Consider the following 20,150-nt stretch of genomic DNA (forward strand, 5'->3'; position numbering starts at 1 on the left):
TTATAGTTATATTTATAAACGTGTGATGTATGGTCATTGGCACCACGGCATGTTTCCATTGTAGTGGTTTGGGGTGGTATGTTGTTAGAGCGTACAACGTCCATCAACATGAGATATGGGAGAGTGCAGAGGACTAATTTATATGACAATTCCGAGAAAACCCGCAGACCGTACGTGCCGTTCAATAGTAAACTCATTAGGCACAACGCGTCTTTCCAGTTATTGACGAAATCCAGGAAGCAACGTATTGCGAACGCGTGCAATTTCATTGGTCGTTAAACCGTTGGCAGTTCGACTCTCACTCATTCGTCGTATTAACAATTGTCTGAGATCGATGAGACATATTTTGAACTTTACCCCCTAGATTTTTTACAATAATCTCCATACAAAGATTCAACCTCTTCCGCCTTTTCTCTCATCCTGGCTAAACAATAACAAACGTTCAGAAAAATCAGAGGAGCAAGCAAAAGTGAAACAGCACGGAAACAAGCCCAGATTCCATTTCTCTATCTCGTTCCTGCTGCGTCCGTTGTCGTTACGAATTCAACGTCGAACCACGACATACCCGGTCTTGAATAATACGCGAAGGCCGGATATCATGGGTATCAAAATGCATCACGTGTCAAAGGAGCTACGGTAGCGTCTCGTCCAGCGCAAATTACTTAAACAAACCCTTTAGATTCCGCTGTATAATCCGCTGCTAGAAATAAATTATTGTAGGACTGTAAACGCGACAAGTGAAATATAAATATTTATGCTACATCGCCGACACAAAAAGGTGGACGGTTGTTTTTCGTTCGGCCGTAGAAGGGCACGACACCCGGCGCCGACGAAATAAATTTTTACCGGGTTCCAGCGTACTTCAACATCGCCGCGAGCGTAACTGCTCGAGTTTCGAACTTTCGACTGCTCGAGCTGCGCGCGAATTTGTAGTTGGTAACGTTGAACGCGATGCTGCATACCTCACGGGATCTTCGGGGTCAATCAAAAAGTTCCCGGATTCATTGAAATTTTCATTACAAACTTTTGACAAGAACGGTTGGCGCACCCCGCCCCTCCCCCTCTCCCCCCTTCGAGCGAGATGTGCATAAGGAACGTTTTTTAATACCTGCTGTTACGGGTCGAGCCTATTGTCTTCGACGAAGCGAGTGAGTCCATCTTCTTGCGTTTTGAGATGTGTAAGCGTTGGACTTAAGGGATACGTGTTATTAGACTGGGGATGTTTATGCAAATTCCTTTTTTTAATGTACACAAACGAAGAACAGGATCTTAAATTGAAGTATGTTTCGTTTAGAGATATTGTAACATGTATCTTATACGTTGTATTTTATTAAATGACAACTCTATTAATACTATAATAATCAATATTTGAATTTGTTTTCATCTAATTTTTGTAAAATATAACGACTTTCATCTTACCCTACGAAAACAGCAAACTTTTAGTTGTACACTCCCATGATTCTGCATGTGAATGCACATTTACATAATATAACGTGACCGATAAAGTTGCGTCGAATCGTACGAAAAGTTTCAGCGGTAAAAATTGCCTTTGAATATGTGCGCGTCCGCGTTAATTCCAAAGTTGCTGTAAAAAAAAAAATATTAGAAGCTTGTGGTGTTCACGAATAAAAAATATGGCACTCGTTCAAACTGTGTATGTTTCGCAGCGTGTGTGCGCGATGTTTATACGAGTGAAGAATAATTGGAGAAATATAATTAGGTTATGTTACTCAGAGAAATATTGACTCGGCTCTAATGTACTTGTTATCAAATTTCAAGCCGTCGGGATTGTTTTGAATCGAATTGTGTTGTATTGTAAGATAATTTTTAGAAAAATATCTGCAAATTAAACAAAATAAAGTCGTTACTCACGTCTAAGGAATTTAATACGAATTAATGTATGTATAGTTTATTTGCAACATTTTTTTCTCCGACGCGGTTGCGAGGTTTTAGTCTGCGGAGAATATTGGAAATGATTTTTGAAGTTGAAAGAGTTTTTAATGGTTTCGATCTTTCACACGAACTGTCATGTACCGCTGCCCGGCACTCACATAAATGACATTTGATGTTTCAGAAAACGTTTCCCGTACATTTTTTCCTCTTACATTCGAATCGCGTTTAATCCCAAAAAAATTTATCTTCTTTCAAAATAGCTTAAAATATCGTCACGAAAAAGTTATCTTTTTTTCCCATTTTTGGCCATTTGAATCATACTAGTCTATCACGTTACTCTTTAGATTATGTAACGAAAATAAATTTTCATTTTTCCTCCGTGAATACAGTAAAAAATATTTACTAAACTATTAAAGCAGTATATACGTATATTTTCTCTTTGGTGTAAAAGAAATTTTTGCTGAATATTGTAATATGTGATCGTCTGTTCTGAGATTAATAACGAAAAAATAGATACAAGGACAATTGAAGTAAAAATGATAAAATATTCGATAGAAAATGTATTGTTTTGGATAGTTACAGATTGATAGAGAGTGTCATAGTGATGTTTGATAGAAAATTCAAACAATATATTTGAAACGGCGTCTAGCATATTATACAGACCTTAGCAAAAAAAAAAAAGTGACGGTTTCCACGAAACTATAAAATTGTATTGTTTGAGTGGGCACGGAACCGAATGAAATTCTTCGAATAATAGTAGAAGCAGTGTAACAATAAAATTTCATTAAAAGGATTCCTTTTACATATTTAAAATTTTTCGAAATTTCATTCCGACGCAGAGGTACAATAGGTGGCGCACGAGTGCCTTCACACGTGGCCCAGCGAATTTTCACAGAAAATTCAATACCGAAACGGTAGGAGGAGTGTATTCAGACCAACATCGAAAAGTGATTCAAGCTTACTAACAATATTTCTAGTAAAAAAATCTGAAATCGTTTTTAAAATATTTATTTGATCAGCAAGGGAAACTTATCATAGCGTTGATTTATGTTTCTTCCAATTTTAATTTTCATAATTCTATTTAATTAAATACGTCTAAACGTGCCTCAAATTCAAGAATCAATACTTTCTAATGAATAAACCTTGTCTTACGTCTGATAAACACTGGTCCACATAATTTTACCCTCGAAAGTTTCTTCGTTGATATCTTTAAATAAAATTCCCCGGAGACTAAGCGTTGCGAAGTAAGTCGTCCAGAACTTTCGAGTATCGAACGAAAAAGACTCGAACGGTTCTTCCAACGGAATCTCCGCGATAAAAAATTTTACCTAACCGCTGGTACTCTCGAGGGTCTTTCCTGTTTTTTGTTACATCGTATCGCGGCGAACCAGTCGTTCGACGGAGCAAATTTGAATTCAACACGCTAACGTTTTTCTTTAAAAACGGTGAAAAAGTTCCTTCCGCCTCTCAACCCACTCGACGAATCAGTTTCTTTTCGTAGCACCGAGTGGCCGAGTATTTTATTGAACGCGCCTTTATTTCGCTGGTCGTTCGTGATATATGTTCGATGACATTACTGTCGTTTCGGTTAGCAGTTTCAGAGTTGTGTATCAACTCTGATACACAGGGTTAAGAATTTCAATGAAACATTTGTTCGTGCACGAGAAGAAGTCCATTTAATTTCAAAACTATAGTACGCACCAAACTTTGAAACAATATTATATTTGTTCAGAAATCTGAAACATCCGATTTTACAATCGCCAATATACTGTTGCGCCAAATGCAAATGCTGGCATGCGACCTGTAATTTCTACCACGTAGTTGATTTATCCACAATATGTTTGAAAATACCATGCTGCATTCAACTTTGCAGCAAATCAATTTATCGCTTCTACTTGATTAAACAATTTATCGACCAATTTCATCGTGCATCCGATTTACACACGATTTAGATAATTTAACTTGATTCGTTGCGATTGTGTATACCGTGGGACACGTGGTTCAATATAGAACGCCAGGGAATATTCGATTTCGCGAAATACTGCTATCTAGACACGACAGACAATTGTCCACACAGATGAATTTGTTCTACGTCACATCTTCTCTTTCAACCGACGAAATCCCATTTTTCCGAATAGTATGGATACTGTATAATTTACGAAATCCTTCTGGTTCCATGTGATTGAATAATGAAAGTTCATTTTTAAATTCAAAACGCTTGCCGACGTAATTCATCGAGCATTCCTGGCAGAATATATCCGCTGTACATAATTTTATCAGCGATTAATCGAAAGTATTGGCGTTGCATTATGTGCGGGCTCGTTCATTAACAATTACGACGCGCCGCGAGTATATTTCCATTGATTGGAAATCACGTTTTTCCTGTGAGTAATTTCGAAAAGCAGTTGCTCAACGAACGAGTGGAAAGTAAATTATTCGCGGGATTTTCGCCAACTAAATTACACACTCGGTTAAAATGCAAGTGATTTAATTTAGCCGGAAAACACGCGTTTGTTTGAACATTGATTGCAGTTTCTTTTATCGCGAATCACACCAATCGTTCAACTCCCATTAACTTCATATACACGGTGGTCCACGCGACACGTCAACGGCTACTTCGTTGAAAATTAACAGAGAACATAAATTTATTAATTCTTGAATTAGTATAATATGATGCGATAAGAGTGAACCACGTGTCGATAAATATTTAAAACGTTGCTTTCGAGTAGTATAGTGTTTGAGGAAACCAAAATTTCACCAAAGTATTCCTCGTAGCTCTCGGTCAAGGGAAAAAGCGAAAACCAACGATTATCGCGGCGAATACTTTAATCCATAACCCTGAACATTAGTTATGTGCGCGGTTATCTTACTTCTCTACGACTTGGAGTAATGTTATCTCTGGTGCTTTTTTGCAAGGGACGTTCCGCCCCAGGAATTCAGTTTTTAATCCCTTACGTCCTTTAAATTTCCTGATGTTTTGGGTCTTTTAGCGTGGTGCAGCATTATTCAGTTTTTCAATCGTGAAACTATACACGAGTTGTTACAAGAATAATTATATCTTACATGTAATAAAACGCATTTCTATAATTTATGGACAAAGAATATTACTAACAATTTAGCACTAATGCAATGTAGAGAATCAGAAGAAAATTTAAAGTCGTAACATTTGTTACGGACCACAAAATTATATCCAATTTTTAAATAGACCTATGCTTGATAACTTGTAATGTGTTACTAAAAAATGCAACTGTTATTGATTATGCTCCATTAGGAATGATACTTAATCCATAAAAATATGTTTGCGGGTAAATTATTGCCAAATTGGTAACAATCGTCAGAAAAACAGGGAAAATTTAATTGAAAGGAAGTGAAAATCTGGAGTAGAGGAATTTTCTGTGCAACCCTGTATCAACGTAGATAAAGCAACTGGGGTTTGCGGTAGTAAAGCTTTTCAACGATGCTTGCTTTGCTGATAACATTCGTTTAAGAAGTCCACTGTCCCTGAAAATTAGACTTTTTGGGGGGACTCTTTACGCGCATAGTTAATTACCATCGGCTCTGTGGGAAAGTTTTGTCGCGTCTCTTTGGGCGACATCTCCTTTGTCCCTAATAAATAGTCCGGCAGCTTGAACTAAATAAAAATGGTTTTTCTTTTTCTTTTTCAGTTTGATACTTTTTGTACGGTATCGTTCGATTATATTTCGCTTTCCAATGATACTCTCATTTCTTAGACGCGACTTACATACCGCACTAGCACAGTTCGAAACGAAATAACTCGCGTTTATCACATCGAATGGCACTTTACTTTATGAGATCGCGTTTATCAGGCAGAACTCCGCGGTTTATGCACGAGAGGAAAAATAGAATTGAATAGTAAGCAGCGGTGCTTCAAGCTTTTCAATGGAATGAAACAGACTTTAATAGAGGAGCCCGGTAGGGGGTCGGAGTTATCTGGAACGAAAGCATGCTTACGTACTGTGGGAAATACACGAACAGAAATATTTTCCACGTGATTATCATACTGCGGTGCATACCTACAACGTGAACATTAAATATTGTACACTGATATCATACTTGGTTGTTTGACATCCGCGAACCGGGTTAATCTATCATTTCTCGTAATTTTTATTAAAATTCGTAATCGATACGCGATGTACAACTCCTTTCACCAACAGTTATTTCAGCAAGACTTTGATTGCTTGTAAATTCAACAACAACCCCTATTTTATTGCACCAAAAACTAAGACTCTAAGTGTTCCACTGGTTCCAACATTAAAAATCCTCTCGTACTCGAACCAATCATCCTTCTCGTTATTCCTTGCTCGATCCTTATCCTTCGAGTGAAATCACCGTCCCCTAGATGTAGCCTCAGGGAACGTTAAACGCATTAAGGAGTCCAGGGAGCGTCTGTCAGTCCCAGACGGGCGCGCCATCACCTGCCGTTACAGGTGTTCGGGGATCTCGAGCCACGGTGTTTGTCCAGTAATAAACTAATTCCTAAGGCGCGCGCGCCATCGCGAACCTCGTCCAGACTCAATTTCCCCTGAAACAGACTGTAATATAAAATTACCGCTTAATTGTTCCAGTGACGGGGCTCGAGCCAGACTTCGTTTACCCGTTGGAGAACGTAACGATCCCGCAGGGTCGAGACGCTACCTTCACCTGCGTGGTGAGCAACCTCGGTGGAAACCGGGTGAGTCCTTCCTCCTCCGCGAGCGGAGATCACTCAGGCAGCGCCAAGGCCCGGGTAACTATTTTACCATTAACCTGTGTCCGCCTGTAATGGACTACCTTATCTACTACTACTACCTACTACTGTCATCACTACTACTACTACTACTGCACTACTTATATGCGCGTGTGCCTGCACCTCACAGCACTGCATTTAACTGCACCACTGCCAGCTATGAAAAAGAAAACCACCGCAGCAGCCGCCACCATCATCAACCATATCTCTCTCTCTATCTCTCTCTCTCTCTCTCTCTTTTTTTTTTCTCTAACACTCTGTCTATCTCTTTCTGTACGACACCCATTATCGCCAATCAGCCGATAGAACTCACGCGAACGTGCACAGCCGCGAAGTAATTTCATGTTCGCGGACGAAAGATCTATGGACGAATGTTAAAACACGCTGAGCCGCTAATTTGCTTACCGCAAATTCGCCGTGTACCAAAAGCGCACTTCACACACCGTCCATAGATTCTTTCGTCTGTGATGTTCGCATAGTTCTTTCGGGCTCCTCTCAACTTGTATCCTTTCTCTACGTTCTCCTCTACTTTCGACTTTCTCGCGCGGAAGGCTCCTCGTAACGAGACGAAGAAAAAAAAAGAGAAACAGAAGACAAGAAATGAAAGAACAGCTTGCAGAATAGCTGACGAATAGCTTGCGAGAACGTCATGCATATTGTTTTCCCTCCTGTACGATGACGAACTGTGTCTCGCGACTGTCTCTAGGCGTAGTAGAGCGTTAGGTTCGTTCGCTTCCGAGCGTGCTTTTCGCGCTCGCGGGTCTACAGAGTGTTTCGGATGCGACGAACGACAGGATTAGTCGAGGATCGTGGTTTTTCGTGTGTTCGCGATGAGCGAGTTTGATATTCTTTGCGGATTTTACTTTGGCGCTTTGTTAGGTTGGCTATGATGACAGATAGGGTAATCGAATATGTTTTGCATTGATTTGGCCGTATGTGATTGGATTATAATACAGAACTACTACCCTTTACTCTGTTCATGAATTGAAAATATTTAGTAACTAACTTATGGTAACTAACAGCACAATCAAATAAATTTATAATTAATGAAACAAGATAATTAAAAGAGTACGAATCGCACTGTTAATAAAGATAGAATGTCGAATATAGATAACGAAGACAAAGTCGAACAATAAATAAAAATGTTCAATAGTATGTTAATTTTCACGTACCTCACGTCTGTCGAGTTTCTTTAAACAACGTTTCATATATCTTCAATAGTATGTTAAACCATGTAACTGGTTCAAACATTTAACCAACCTACTGGCTACTCGGGCAGAATCCTCTTAACATGTATAATTCCTTTCGTATTTAAATATTTTAATTTACAATCGTTTCGTCTGAAGAACACTTCAATTCTCCATCGAATCATGAAAGCTTTTTTTCCATTAAATACGTAATTATAAAACAGCAGTCTTCGAATGGTTCAATTATCTGTAAGAAAAAACTGTTCGCCATCAACATGGAATATGTTTTAATAATAGCTATTATAATTCAATGATAATTTTAAAATATGAGTAAATTGATTAGCAGAGTAAAGGGTATTAAATGCTCGGTAACTAGAAGCGAAAAATACGAAGCGTATCAATTTTCTAATCTTCTGCAAACGCGCGTTTAAAATTCTTCTATGCAGTTATGAAACACTCTGTCGTAATAGTATACATTTGTCACATCCATGAATTAGTTAGCATAGAATCACATGTTTTTAGTGACCGCGAGAAGCCGACGCGAACAGGCCTACTAATTGCTGCTGGGTTTAAGTACCAAAGTAGCATGTGCTTCCTGTTAGGCTGTTTCATGGTAATCCCATGCTCTAATTGTCCTAATTAAAAGAAATCTCAAGCTCCGAGTACCCTTTAATTAGCAACGTACCTCATTCTTCTTGCGAAATATTTCTTTCGATGCGAAACTTCTTTTCATACTAAGCATGAAACCTGTTTAATCGTATCGAGTGTCATTCTTGATGGTTCGAAGAATGTTTCGTACTTCCTATCTAGACGACGTCTAATATTCACGAACACTATCGACAGCATGTAACGAGATAAACGCGCATAAAGAATGGCGTTATTATTGAAACAGCCTAAGTTACATTTGACATAGCGGTAGCTTGGAAAGTAGATTATGTGGAATCGAAGCGGTGGCTATTAAAGAGTTAGATGTAAGCAGAATGATGAATCAGTAACAGTAAGATCGAATAATTAGAATAGCTTAAATGCCTTTCCAGAAATATCAACTATACATCACTTAGATAAGTTTGTGCCCTTTTTATTTTTTATTTTAATACAACTTTCCAATCGCACATGCATTGCGATTGTCCAGGGATCTTTCAAAAGAATCGTCTTTATGACATAAATATTGTTTTCGACGTTCAAATCGAGCTTCGTAGCTCAAAGATCCCTCTTAGACTTTGCATGCGTCACACTTCATTAATGGGAAATTGTATCGGTTAGATAATCAATTTTGTAATATTATTAACACTTTATCTATCAAGAGTCTTTTTATATATATTTTCTAATTGAAGTATTTACTTATTGGAATTTATTAAGAAATTAATATCATCCTAGATTGATATACATTAATATAGAAATTTCATAAATTCCAGACTGATTCTAAATAGACCAGTTAAAGTGTTAATAAGTAACAAAATTATTAATAAGCGACAAAATGTGACGGTGAGAGTTGTAAAAATACTTCGCAAGGCACCCGTTTAATTTGCGAAGCAGTATATTTAATCATCGTCGGCACTCGCGATACCACGCAGAAATTCGAGAACATTGGCAATTTGTCAACTATGGCGTCCTAGCGGTGTACGCTTAAAAAAAAAAAAAAGCAATACTCCAGAGAAATCAGGACAATGTTCCCACCATACATACCTTCATACATAACCCACTGGTTAGAAATCAAATTCTGTTCGTGTCTCGTACGGTGCTGCTCCGCTGCTCTCTTTTTTTTTTTTCAATAATAATATTCATGTCGAATATGTCATAACGGACAGTTCCTGTGATCAAATTGTCTATAAAAACTTTCACGAATAACGTGAAGTAAGTTGCTTTACAAAAGAAGATTGATACTCGCGCGATATTTTGTTCGTCTTTGCGATGAACATCTTTAAATAATTATAAACTTGCGTAACCTTGCAGAATTATGCAATGAATACTTTAAATAAAATTGAAAATAAATAACTGATCTGCGAGAATAGAAATTATGGCATCGTTAGAGTTGGACATCTTCGCGTTAATTTTTGTATAGATTTTCGATTATTCGGAACAAACAATAACGGTGATTTCATAACTGAATCTAGGGGAAATATATTTGACACTTTTACGATCCCACTTGTTGAATGGATTTCTTACAAGACGAAAGAGTCGACAGGGAGAATATTTCTTTCCAAAGAGATTCCGTCGAAAGTTTGCCTGTAGATTTCAATTAAGCCCCTGAAACCGTAAAGTTTATAACGTAGGGAAGAAACGATTCCTTCGGCCAATGGGCTCCGTGATTCGACTACTTTCTCGCAATAGAGACGAAGAATTTCCTGTTCTGCGTCGTAATCATTAACTCCCCTTCATCATAAAAGGTACACATAAAACAGAACGATTAAACCTTGAGTTTTACAGTGAATATTAATTAACTTCTATTAACACATTCGAAATGAAAAGATTACTAAATGATTATCCTCTGTAGAAGTTTCACAAAATTGTCGTGTTATTTTTTAATGTTATCTTTCTTTCTTTATTATCACTTTCTTCTAAGAAAAAGTATCTCACTCCGGCAAGACTGATTGCCCCTCGCAACACACACGCACGCACACAGTTATCGCGATTTTTTTTATTCCATCTTTCGTTGATCTCGCAGTAAGTTAAGTTCGTACTTGCAATTCCGAAACAGCCCGTGGTTCATTCATATTTATTTTGATTATCCTTTGAAGAGTTCGAGCCGAGTCGGTTGGCTTCATCACCGAATACCGTGGGCAAAAATGAAATTGATACAGGGCCGGGCGAGAGGGGAAGACAGTGATAAAATATGTTCCGAAAGTGCATGCATAATTTCAGTTATCGCGTGTACCTACGGGCGAAAATCACCATTCTTTCTTCTGCGATGCGCGCAAGCGGTAACGCGGCCCTGTCTAACTCGCGATGCGTATTTGACTTGCTGATTCGTATACGACAAATTATCATTTTCATTTTCATTCTCATGATCAAGAGACCCGGTAAAGTCTTGAGCCAAATGTATGCGCATATATACGGGGCGTAAACACGCCGAGTATCTTTGCCCTTTACGAATACGGCGAATGACAAATCGCTCTGACTCGGCCATCTGATGTCTCGCGATTTCGACGTAAAAAGGCGTTAAACAAATAACGACAGGAGGTCCCAGAATTCGATTAATCCATCAAGTACCAAGGTCACATTTAATTGAAACGAAGACAAATATTTGTTTACTGCCATTTAAATTTTATTTAAATTCTAATTTCAATCGTAATGAATTAATTTTAGTTAAAGTTCTGATAAATTTACTTATGAAATCATTAAATAAAACTATATTTCGTTTAATAAATGTCTCGCAAAACAAAATTCGCGTAAAAATATGCCGCAGACGAGAACGATTTATACCTCGTATCGAAATTTGCGCGTATAAATCAAATGTTATTAATTAGAAACTGTCACGAGCAGTCCAGCTTTCCGGTGGCTTGTTAGCGATATAAAAGAGTTAGAACGTTAATAAGCACAATCGATCTCGCGAACGATAACGACCGTGTTAATGCAGATCGGCATTCCCCCAATAACTTTCTAGTTCGATGCAGATGAATTTCTTGTAGATAATTGAGAACGAAGATATTAAAAATGATAGATGTATGCATACGAGCTTCGAATCTTTCTTTTCAAATTGCTCGCGTTTATATGCAACGAAAACTATTAATTTGTCCATGTCCTTTGTGTAACCGTAACATCAAGTTCAAAATTGTGTAATAGAGTGTTCATATTTGTTTTGCGTTGTATTTGAATTTAATTACGCAAGTTGAAAGCTACCTAACTAGGCTTTAATCAATTTATAATAGTGTAGAAGTCTAAACGAAAAATAAGGCACGGGGATTCGAAGCCACGATCCTCGGATCCACAGTCGACCGCTTTACCTACGCGATCAATCCCGTACCCTACGTTTCGTGTTCTTATTTGACTCCTTATTGTTGGGTATGGGTGGCGCGGACACTACAATAGCATCAAAATTTGCCACGGTATTAAATAGCAAATATTTCGTAACTTGATTAACCTCTTCAAGGATACTTGCACATTTCTCTAGAATTAGTTTTTATAGAAAATTTCAAGTATTGCTCGTGATAAATAAATTACTATTATTGAGATAGTCACATCTCGCGTGCAAAGGTTTAAAAATCGTAATCTCTAAACTCGTACGCGTGAATATTCGCAAATAAATTTCCCAACATCAGAAAGTCTCAATATTTGAACCGACTCGATACAGTGTGAACGTTCGAAAGCAAGTGAAAGTTTAAAGAATAACGTGGCAATTTCTCCAAGCAACATTCCTCCAAAGAACTGCGAAATTCCTCGGAGACATTCGAGTTCATCCCGCGTCGAATAGCCCAGGCTGCATTCTTGTTGGCATTTTTCGCGCCCGCGCCTCGGTATAATCCATTACGCGACGTTTTGGAAAGTCCCTTTAAATATTCTTCCCTCGTGGTTTTCTCCATGGGGGCGTGGATCCGGCAGGGACGAGTAACTTAAATAAGCGTACTCGAAAAGCTTAATCTTGCCATTCATGCGCCGATGAATGCCCGCGCAATAAATGCATTCTCCGGCGACATTCCACGGCAGTTAGAGATACAAGTTCCGCGACAGCGATTTCGCTTCTGCAAACTCTTGATCGTCGGTTTTCGTCGCATTGTCGACGATTCTCGGCTAACAATAAGGGCCTTACCATTCGTGTTTCGCTGATAGAGTTGAAAGTGCTTCTTGGAAGCCCGTGTTAATCAAGATGGCATAATTCGAGGAACAGATTGTCGTCTGAAAGAACTTTTCCGTGATGGACAATTACTCTGGCTGAATAAGGACGTCGATACTTTATTTATGTTTGCTGGGACTTGTACGTGTCTTCTAAACTACGGGAAATTAATGTGAACGTAGCGTGGATGTTTTTACTCGACACTTATTTCTGTCTATTATCATTTATTTATAATTTTAATGTACCATAGTGAAAAACATCGTACACTTTCACGATTACAGAAAGTCTAATTTAAATAATCGTATTCGCGTACGTATATTTATACAGGGTGACTAATTTCACAGAGTGCGAATATCCTTCGCTCGAAAACAGAAAAGATGGTAGCGCGGAACGGCAAAATGATAATTGAAAAAGTTCTGTCTGGTTATTACCTCGCTACTTTCGTAAGTGCAACTACGCTTCGTCGAAAATTCATCGCTTATGTGATTCAAAGTAACGCGAAAATTGTTTGAGAAAATTTCGATTGTCCCGATGATTGACTTTTTGGAACGGCAACATCTTTAGAGAGCTCTGGTAGCCGATAAAAATGCGATAACCGCGGTACATGGCTTGTTGGCTTCTTAGAGTTAAGCTTTGACGCTTAAACGCAACAGATGTTACGGGAACGAATGACACCAAACATAGAGCACATTCGGATTCATTGTAATCTTGCGATAGTGTTTCTTTGGAACTAAGAACAAGCAAAATTATTTAATTGTTTCGCAATCTTGCAAGAAATTTCGACATCGGCCAACTAATCGTGTCGCTGGCCCGTTAGAAAAATATTTTATGATATTTCCCCGATCGACATCGATTCATCGCAAATGCACAACGTATGTCGCACAAACCTTTTGTTCACAATGCACAACACACTTGAGACTGTTTGTTCGTGGGATGAGATATCGTGCAAGCTGCATTGGACGAGAGTTAAGTGCACAGTGTTGAGATATGTTATGCGTCGTAAGTAATAGCCAGGTCGACGATTGAGTCGCGTTGAATATATATCATATATTGTTTTAGCGTATCTATGAATTCTCACTTGTGTGAGGCATGCCTTGATGCATGATATGATAATGAGAGAGAACACGAGGTTGCATGAGCATGTTTTTGAATAAGCATTAAACTAGATGGATAAGGGAAGTTGAATTGATCGTTAGAATTTAGAAGAATAAAAGAGACGCTAGATATCGGATACGTATAAAAAAAAAAAAACAGACATGAGACATGAAAATCGTTAGATACCTGATTATATAGAAATTTAGATAAACGATAATAGTAAAAATCGACGATTAATCGTTACTAGAATTTAGGAAAGGGGCTCTAGATACCAGGCGTACATAACGAACGAACGTACCTGTGAATAGTGAATTTAACTTGTGAATTTAATTACGTTACGTAATTGAAACACGTAAATTAATTTGAGTATAAAAACATGTCGTTTAAACAAATAAACGGTTTAACATAACGACAGTGCCCTAAAAATGTACAACTCGATTTGCTTCGAAGAGACTCGAGATAAAATATTAACAAATCCTAATTATTGTACGCGATCGCTTACGTTATTTATAGGAAAGTGAAGATTCGTGTAGAGAATGGTTCTAGCGCGCGTGTAAACGTGATTTTATTTCGTGTTAAATGTGACGATAGAAATTTATTTGTATACTCACATTATTTTAACTTCAATTAGAATTTCATATTTATTCGATCGTTTAATAGTCGTTTCTATGCTTCGGCAACTACTCTTTGTATAAAATATTGAAAACGTACATCGTGCGCCTCGATCCAAATCTACAGGCGCCTGATCATGGATCATATACGTTCGAATATCCCATTGACGTGATATTTCAACGTGCTTGATGCGTATCTCATAAACAATCGTGTTTATATGACGCCACAAAAATAAATCCAACGAATTCGAGCGGAGATAGAGCAGAACAAGCATTAAGTCCCGTACGACCTATCCATTTGCTAGGAAATCGCTCGTTCAGAAAGTGTATAGCTGTTCGGTTAAAATGTAACGGTGCGGTATTACGAATAAATCACGCGCGTTCTATCATGACTTTGCCTATTGTCCAGGACAATTTTTCACGAGATTTGCTGTAAATAAATTTAATTTCATAAATCAGACAATTTTTTAGAAACAGCAAGCATAATATATTTAATATAAACCTTTCGTTTCTGAATCTCAATAATACCATAAAACAGTTAAACGAACTAGAAAAATTAGGTACGTCAGGAGCAAAGATTAGCGTTATTTGCCGCGAAACAGCTCGTTTAATTCGCGACACAGATTACGTCGAAAGTCGGCTAGATTAAGTTAAACCTTCCCCTGAACGAACGTGTGGAAACAGTTTCCTAAAAGCATTCAACCTGTGCTCAAAGAACCCCCAAGAATATTAAACGTAAAAAGCTGAATCACTACAAGGACATCGATCGAAAAGAGATAAAAGCAGCTAATGAATAGACTGATAGAAGATACTTTCTAATATTAATTTACCCTTTGCGACTCTAATGAAACTAGTAATAACGCTATTCACTCAGTACAGAGATAGTTTCAAAAGAATTCGATTTACACTCAAGGGTTTCCATCCAAGAACATGAATCGCCATACTTTTAAAGACTATTATATCCTCAATTAAAATCATCGATTAACAGACAAGAGGTACAAGGAACGAATAGAATTCTCTTGAATAGATTTCTCTAGAAAGATACTTCGTAATTGTCTTCAGAGAAAGACCCCGCTAAAGCCCTTTATAATCCTAATGACGCGTGGAAACATTACTTCAAAGAAACTACTTCATCCAATTTACGCTGAGAAGACCGCAATAGCATTAAAAGCAAAATCCTGAAACGTTATAGCTTGGAAGATTTCATTCGACTCTAGAGCACGTGGAGCACGACGCTAATACTTGGAATCGTATAGTATCGTGTACTTTTCAACGCCAAGCGTTATAGTATTTCATAAGTACAGTATTCAAACATCTACGAACCTTTTGTTTTACATCGGCTCTTGAACATCCAGCAGCCCGGTAAACCTGTATATACGAGAATATTCTGGCTTAGATTCAAAATTATAAATTCCAGTTGGCGCGCTACACGTGGTGGGCTTTACAAGCCCTTAGCATAATTTTCCAAATATTCGATCTGTGTTTATCGCGCGGTGCTCTAGGGAAACGATAGATACGGTTCGAGTACCATTCAAACTAGTTTTCAGGTTTTACTTATTGTTGCTCTCCGATGAAATCGTCGAACGAAAACGCACCGTGTACACCCAACGACGATGCAAAAAAAATTAATTGCCCCGCTACGCGGAAGCTTCACGGTGTGTCTCGCGCGTGTCACGCGACAGGATCGGTTAATCGGCCCACTCCGCGCGTATAAACATTCTCCCTCGTACGGCCGAGTGCGTTTCACTGTTACCCCGACCACGCAAAGAACCGCGGGGGTGCGCGGTGATAAATTCTAACATTTAAACTTGTCCCCGCTATACGTACACACGCAACAAAAAAAAAAAAAGAAAAGAAAAGCAAACAAAAGGCGCGGAATAATAGCAGAGACGGTCGCGCGACGAGCACCTGAAACCTCGAGCGTGAAGCCGTGCAAACGGCAACAGAAAAGACGTACAGCCTGAGCAAAAGCGGACCTAAGGGGAGGAAACGGGACGACGCCGACGGGAAAGGACGAAGAAACAACATTAGTGGGCGCTAGGGGGAGGGTTGGGTGACCAACGGCAACCAAGAGAGAGCTGGATGCGGAAAGAAGCTTGCGCGAGGATCGACGCGACCGGGCGCCGTGAAACTTTTAATTAGTGAGCTTATCCATTTATCTGCATGCCGTTGAAAGGAGCAGAACCAACCCCCACATCCCGCCACCCTCCCTGCGGTATCTCAGCGCCGAAAATAGAAGTCGAGGAAATAAAAACCGTGGGATGCACGGGGTGTACAAGTGGCTGTCAAGCCGAGGGAAACAGGCGACGCGGGAGCGAGCGAGAAACGGGGTTCTCGGGGCCGGCGAGAAGATGGCGGGGAAATAAACGAGGTGTGGTAGACTGGACCGAGGCTTCTGATCCCACAATGCGCCACAATAGAGCGCCGACGATGGTTTTGCATATGAAAGAGGGCCGAGAATGGAGACCGCGAGAGATAGGTGCACGTAGTGTGATATTATATCTGACTAGGGTACCGCGCCGACGCCCCCTACCCCCCTCGAGCCCAGTTTCTCTTCTTCGTCTGCCACCGCCTCCTCGATCTAGCGTCGTCTTTCCCCGCTCTCGGTCCTCTCCGGAGCTATTTTTCTCCTTCTTGCCGGTTTTTCTGCTTCCTTTTTCCCCCTCCCTACCCACTAGCTCCTTCCCCTTTCCACGGGGGTTGGAAAGCTACGAGACGGCCGGTCGTAAGTTGAAAATGCGTAAGGGAAAACTGCATTAGACGAAGGGAGGGTGGGGGGCGTCGTCTATTCGCTTAAGATAAACTCGTTTCCATACCGGTCCCACCCTTCTTCCACCTCCGTGGCCCTTCGAGTCGTAGCTCTCATTGTGCTGCAAATTTCGGATCTCTCGCGGGGGGCGGGGGTGAAGAAGGGGAGCCCGCGAGTCGCGCACCACTACGGGATTATATCGAGGAACCCTTCGACGAGGATTTCCGAAAGGGGCTTGGCACTCGAAGGACGGAGGAGCCTCGGCGATGTTTTCGAACGAGAAAAGGGTTTTCCTTATTCGGGTTAAGTAAAGATCGTTTGGCAACTTTCGACTCCATGAATATTTTTCGAGCTCCTCCCGGCTAGCTGATGCGAACACGAGACGGGCAGGGTAGTTTCATTTTCTTTTCGCGAGACAGGAGCGTTGTTTAGCGATTTGGAATTGAAGAGTATTTTTCGGGTGGATTTCTTGCCCGGGGGAGGGATAATACGGTGATTTTTCGAGGCGCGAACAGGCGCAGATCTACAGAATCTACAGAATCTGAAATTTTATATATCCGAGAATCATGAATCATTCAAGTCGTTTTATCGTACAAAAGCGAGTCAATAGGTAATGTAAGCGATGGCATGTAAGAAGACGTAGACTCGAATCGAAAGTTACACGATTAAACATTTTTATGGCACTGTATAATCATCGAAAATTAAGATTCTAATTATGCGGCAAGATTGTCGCTCAGCAGTAACTAATGCCTAATAACACAAAAACTTCAAACAGAAAGAGTTCGTAATCTAAGAAACGAACAAAACAAATCGAACACTGTAACGAGCTAGAAAGTATCATGAAAATTAAGGATATTACATTATAAATATCAAATGGCAGCTTCAACGCGACAGACTCTTTACTTTAAAATTGAATGTTTCGCTGCAAATGCACTTCCATGCATCATGAAGTTTTAAGTGATAGAATATAATTATTGCGATTACGAGATCTGCTACATGAATAATATTAGTATAAATTCAACGAAACGAAGGTTTTAAAAACTAAATACTTAAAAAATTCCCCTTGTTACTGAAAGCCTTACCGATGACAGATGATTCTCGCACTGCATTCGAAGAAAGTAAGTCCGAAACAAAATCCATCGCTCTCCCTCAAAGAGTTCTCGTGGAATAGGTAATGGAACGTGTCGTGTCATAACTGGAGCACAACGAACTTGAAAAGTTGTAAGGAAAGATGAGTTCTGTGAGATGTAGGAAAATGGCAAACAAAATAAATAGCCATACATATGTTCTATCTCGACTCAGACTCGTCGCGAAATTGGCGCGACGTTCATGATCGTTAATCATCATTCGATGAATGAACGAGTAGAAAGGGACCCACTCGTTAAAAAGGAAAGGGACAGAGGTGAAAAAGAGCGAGCGCGTCGAACGCTGGAAAGTGGCATAAATGTTTCAGAGTCGCGAGCATCTGTCGTTCGGGGGACTTTTTCAGTTCCCGAAGAGAGCTCGTTTTTGGAGCTCTTCGCGGGACGACGGGGATAGGGGAATGACGAGGAAAGGGTAGGGAGAGGAATAGAGGGGTTTACTATCGTCGTATAATGTATTGATAAGTGGAGGCACTCACAGGGCCGTCAGTACCAAACACTCAAAGCCCACCCTCGCCTCTTTCGGTTCTATCTACCCGTTCGTGTCTCTCCCCCTACTCGCCCCCTCTGTACACTCCGCTTTCGAGTTATCGATAAGAACCGCAGACCTCTTTTGTTGGTTGATAGATAGCCTTTCAAAGCGACGCCGAGGTCAAATATTCGACATGCCGGGGGTTCAATTTCATGCCAATAATATCTATGCGAAATAAGGGCCGGAAGCTCTTCCCCTGGAACCGTCTTTCTATGCCTAGAGGTAAAGTCCGAGTAAAGAATACCACAATTAGGGGTAAATAATTTATTGCATTAACTCATTTTGGAGATAGAATCTAAACAATGGGTATTCGAAAAAGTTCGTGGCGTTTTGTCGCTCGATCAAGACGAGAATCCTACGAGGGCTCGTGAAAAAATTTGTGATTTTTACGGACAAAATGCTCGATCAAAATTTCGATGTCAAAGACTAATCCACAGAACGATGCGATGAAATCAGATGTTGCATGGAAGAGAATAACAAATAAAGTATAATAAAGTATTAAAAACTTGAAGAAACTACACCATGATACTTTCTAACCTAATACCAAGTGTCTGTAGTTGCACGATGTTCGGCCCTTTTGAACTGTCGCTACGTTTCTGCGAAGTTCTACAATTAAAACTTTGTACATCGATTTACTGTGAACGAAACGACACTGAAGGAAACTAAAAGTGCTGTGAAAAGAGAAAATATTATTTATAATGACAGTGTAAACAAAATACACGATAATAATGTGAAAGTATTTGTTCATAATCATGCAGTTATACAATTGGATAATTTTATGCTCACTTCGACCATAATACAAACATTTACGAGATATAACCGATACGAAAATTGCGTATCCCTGGTTTCGATATCACTAAATTGATGAAAATTTCAATGAAAATTTTCACTGCTTCCACTGCAGAACAAGCATCGATAAAGGCATGCGTAAAACTTCGATACAACGAAACAGATCTGTTGAAATTATAAAGGGCAGAGCTTAAAAAGCTGTTATAAAAATCTGCTACGTCAAACAATTTATACGCAGAAATATATTTCCCGCTGTGTTTATAAAATGATGCGTGATCAAACGAATTTTTCCTTTTCCATTCGCAACGTGATAGGAAACTGCATCGCTGACCGCGTGGAACGCACGCGAACCGCCCACAAGTTATTTCAAAAGTTGATATCTGCGATTAATTTGTTAAAGTGTAACTAACAAATTCCGGAGTCGTTTTATAATTAAGTGTAAATATCTCGTACTCAAATAGATACGTACAAATAATAATTGAAATCGATTTCGGTAAATACAGGAATGTCTATTTGGGAAATATTCCGATAAAGCAACGGTAAAAAATAGAGTCAGAAATGTTATCGAGTTTTTATAATAACCGAACGCCCGCAAAACGGGAACGAAAAAAAAAACGGGAGAGAAAAAAGGATT

General features: G+C 39.3%; 2 protein-coding genes across 9 annotated transcripts in view; one reads left to right on the plus strand and one right to left on the minus strand.

The window, feature by feature from the left end:
- Positions 1 to 20,150, minus strand: part of LOC128887565 (uncharacterized) — a 191,656-nt gene that overhangs the window by 134,652 nt on the left and 36,854 nt on the right. The window lies entirely within an intron of this gene.
- LOC128887559 (lachesin-like) overlaps positions 1 to 20,150 on the plus strand; it is a 175,552-nt gene that overhangs the window by 122,783 nt on the left and 32,619 nt on the right. For 4 of the 7 annotated variants that reach the window (XM_054143579.1, XM_054143580.1, XM_054143582.1 and 1 more), the window contains exon 3: positions 6,480 to 6,640. In XM_054143579.1, coding sequence (XP_053999554.1) covers positions 6,480 to 6,640 — 161 coding nt within the window. Of the gene's footprint in view, positions 1 to 6,479; positions 6,641 to 8,382; positions 8,441 to 12,472; positions 13,042 to 13,062; positions 13,598 to 20,150 lie in introns of those variants that run through there. The other 3 variants (XM_054143583.1, XM_054143584.1, XM_054143586.1) reach the window with 3 other exon arrangements.

The sequence above is a fragment of the Hylaeus anthracinus genome, unplaced genomic scaffold, assembly GCF_026225885.1.
Source record: "Hylaeus anthracinus isolate JK02 unplaced genomic scaffold, UHH_iyHylAnth1.0_haploid 11989, whole genome shotgun sequence".
Lineage (NCBI taxonomy): Eukaryota > Metazoa > Arthropoda > Insecta > Hymenoptera > Colletidae > Hylaeus > Hylaeus anthracinus.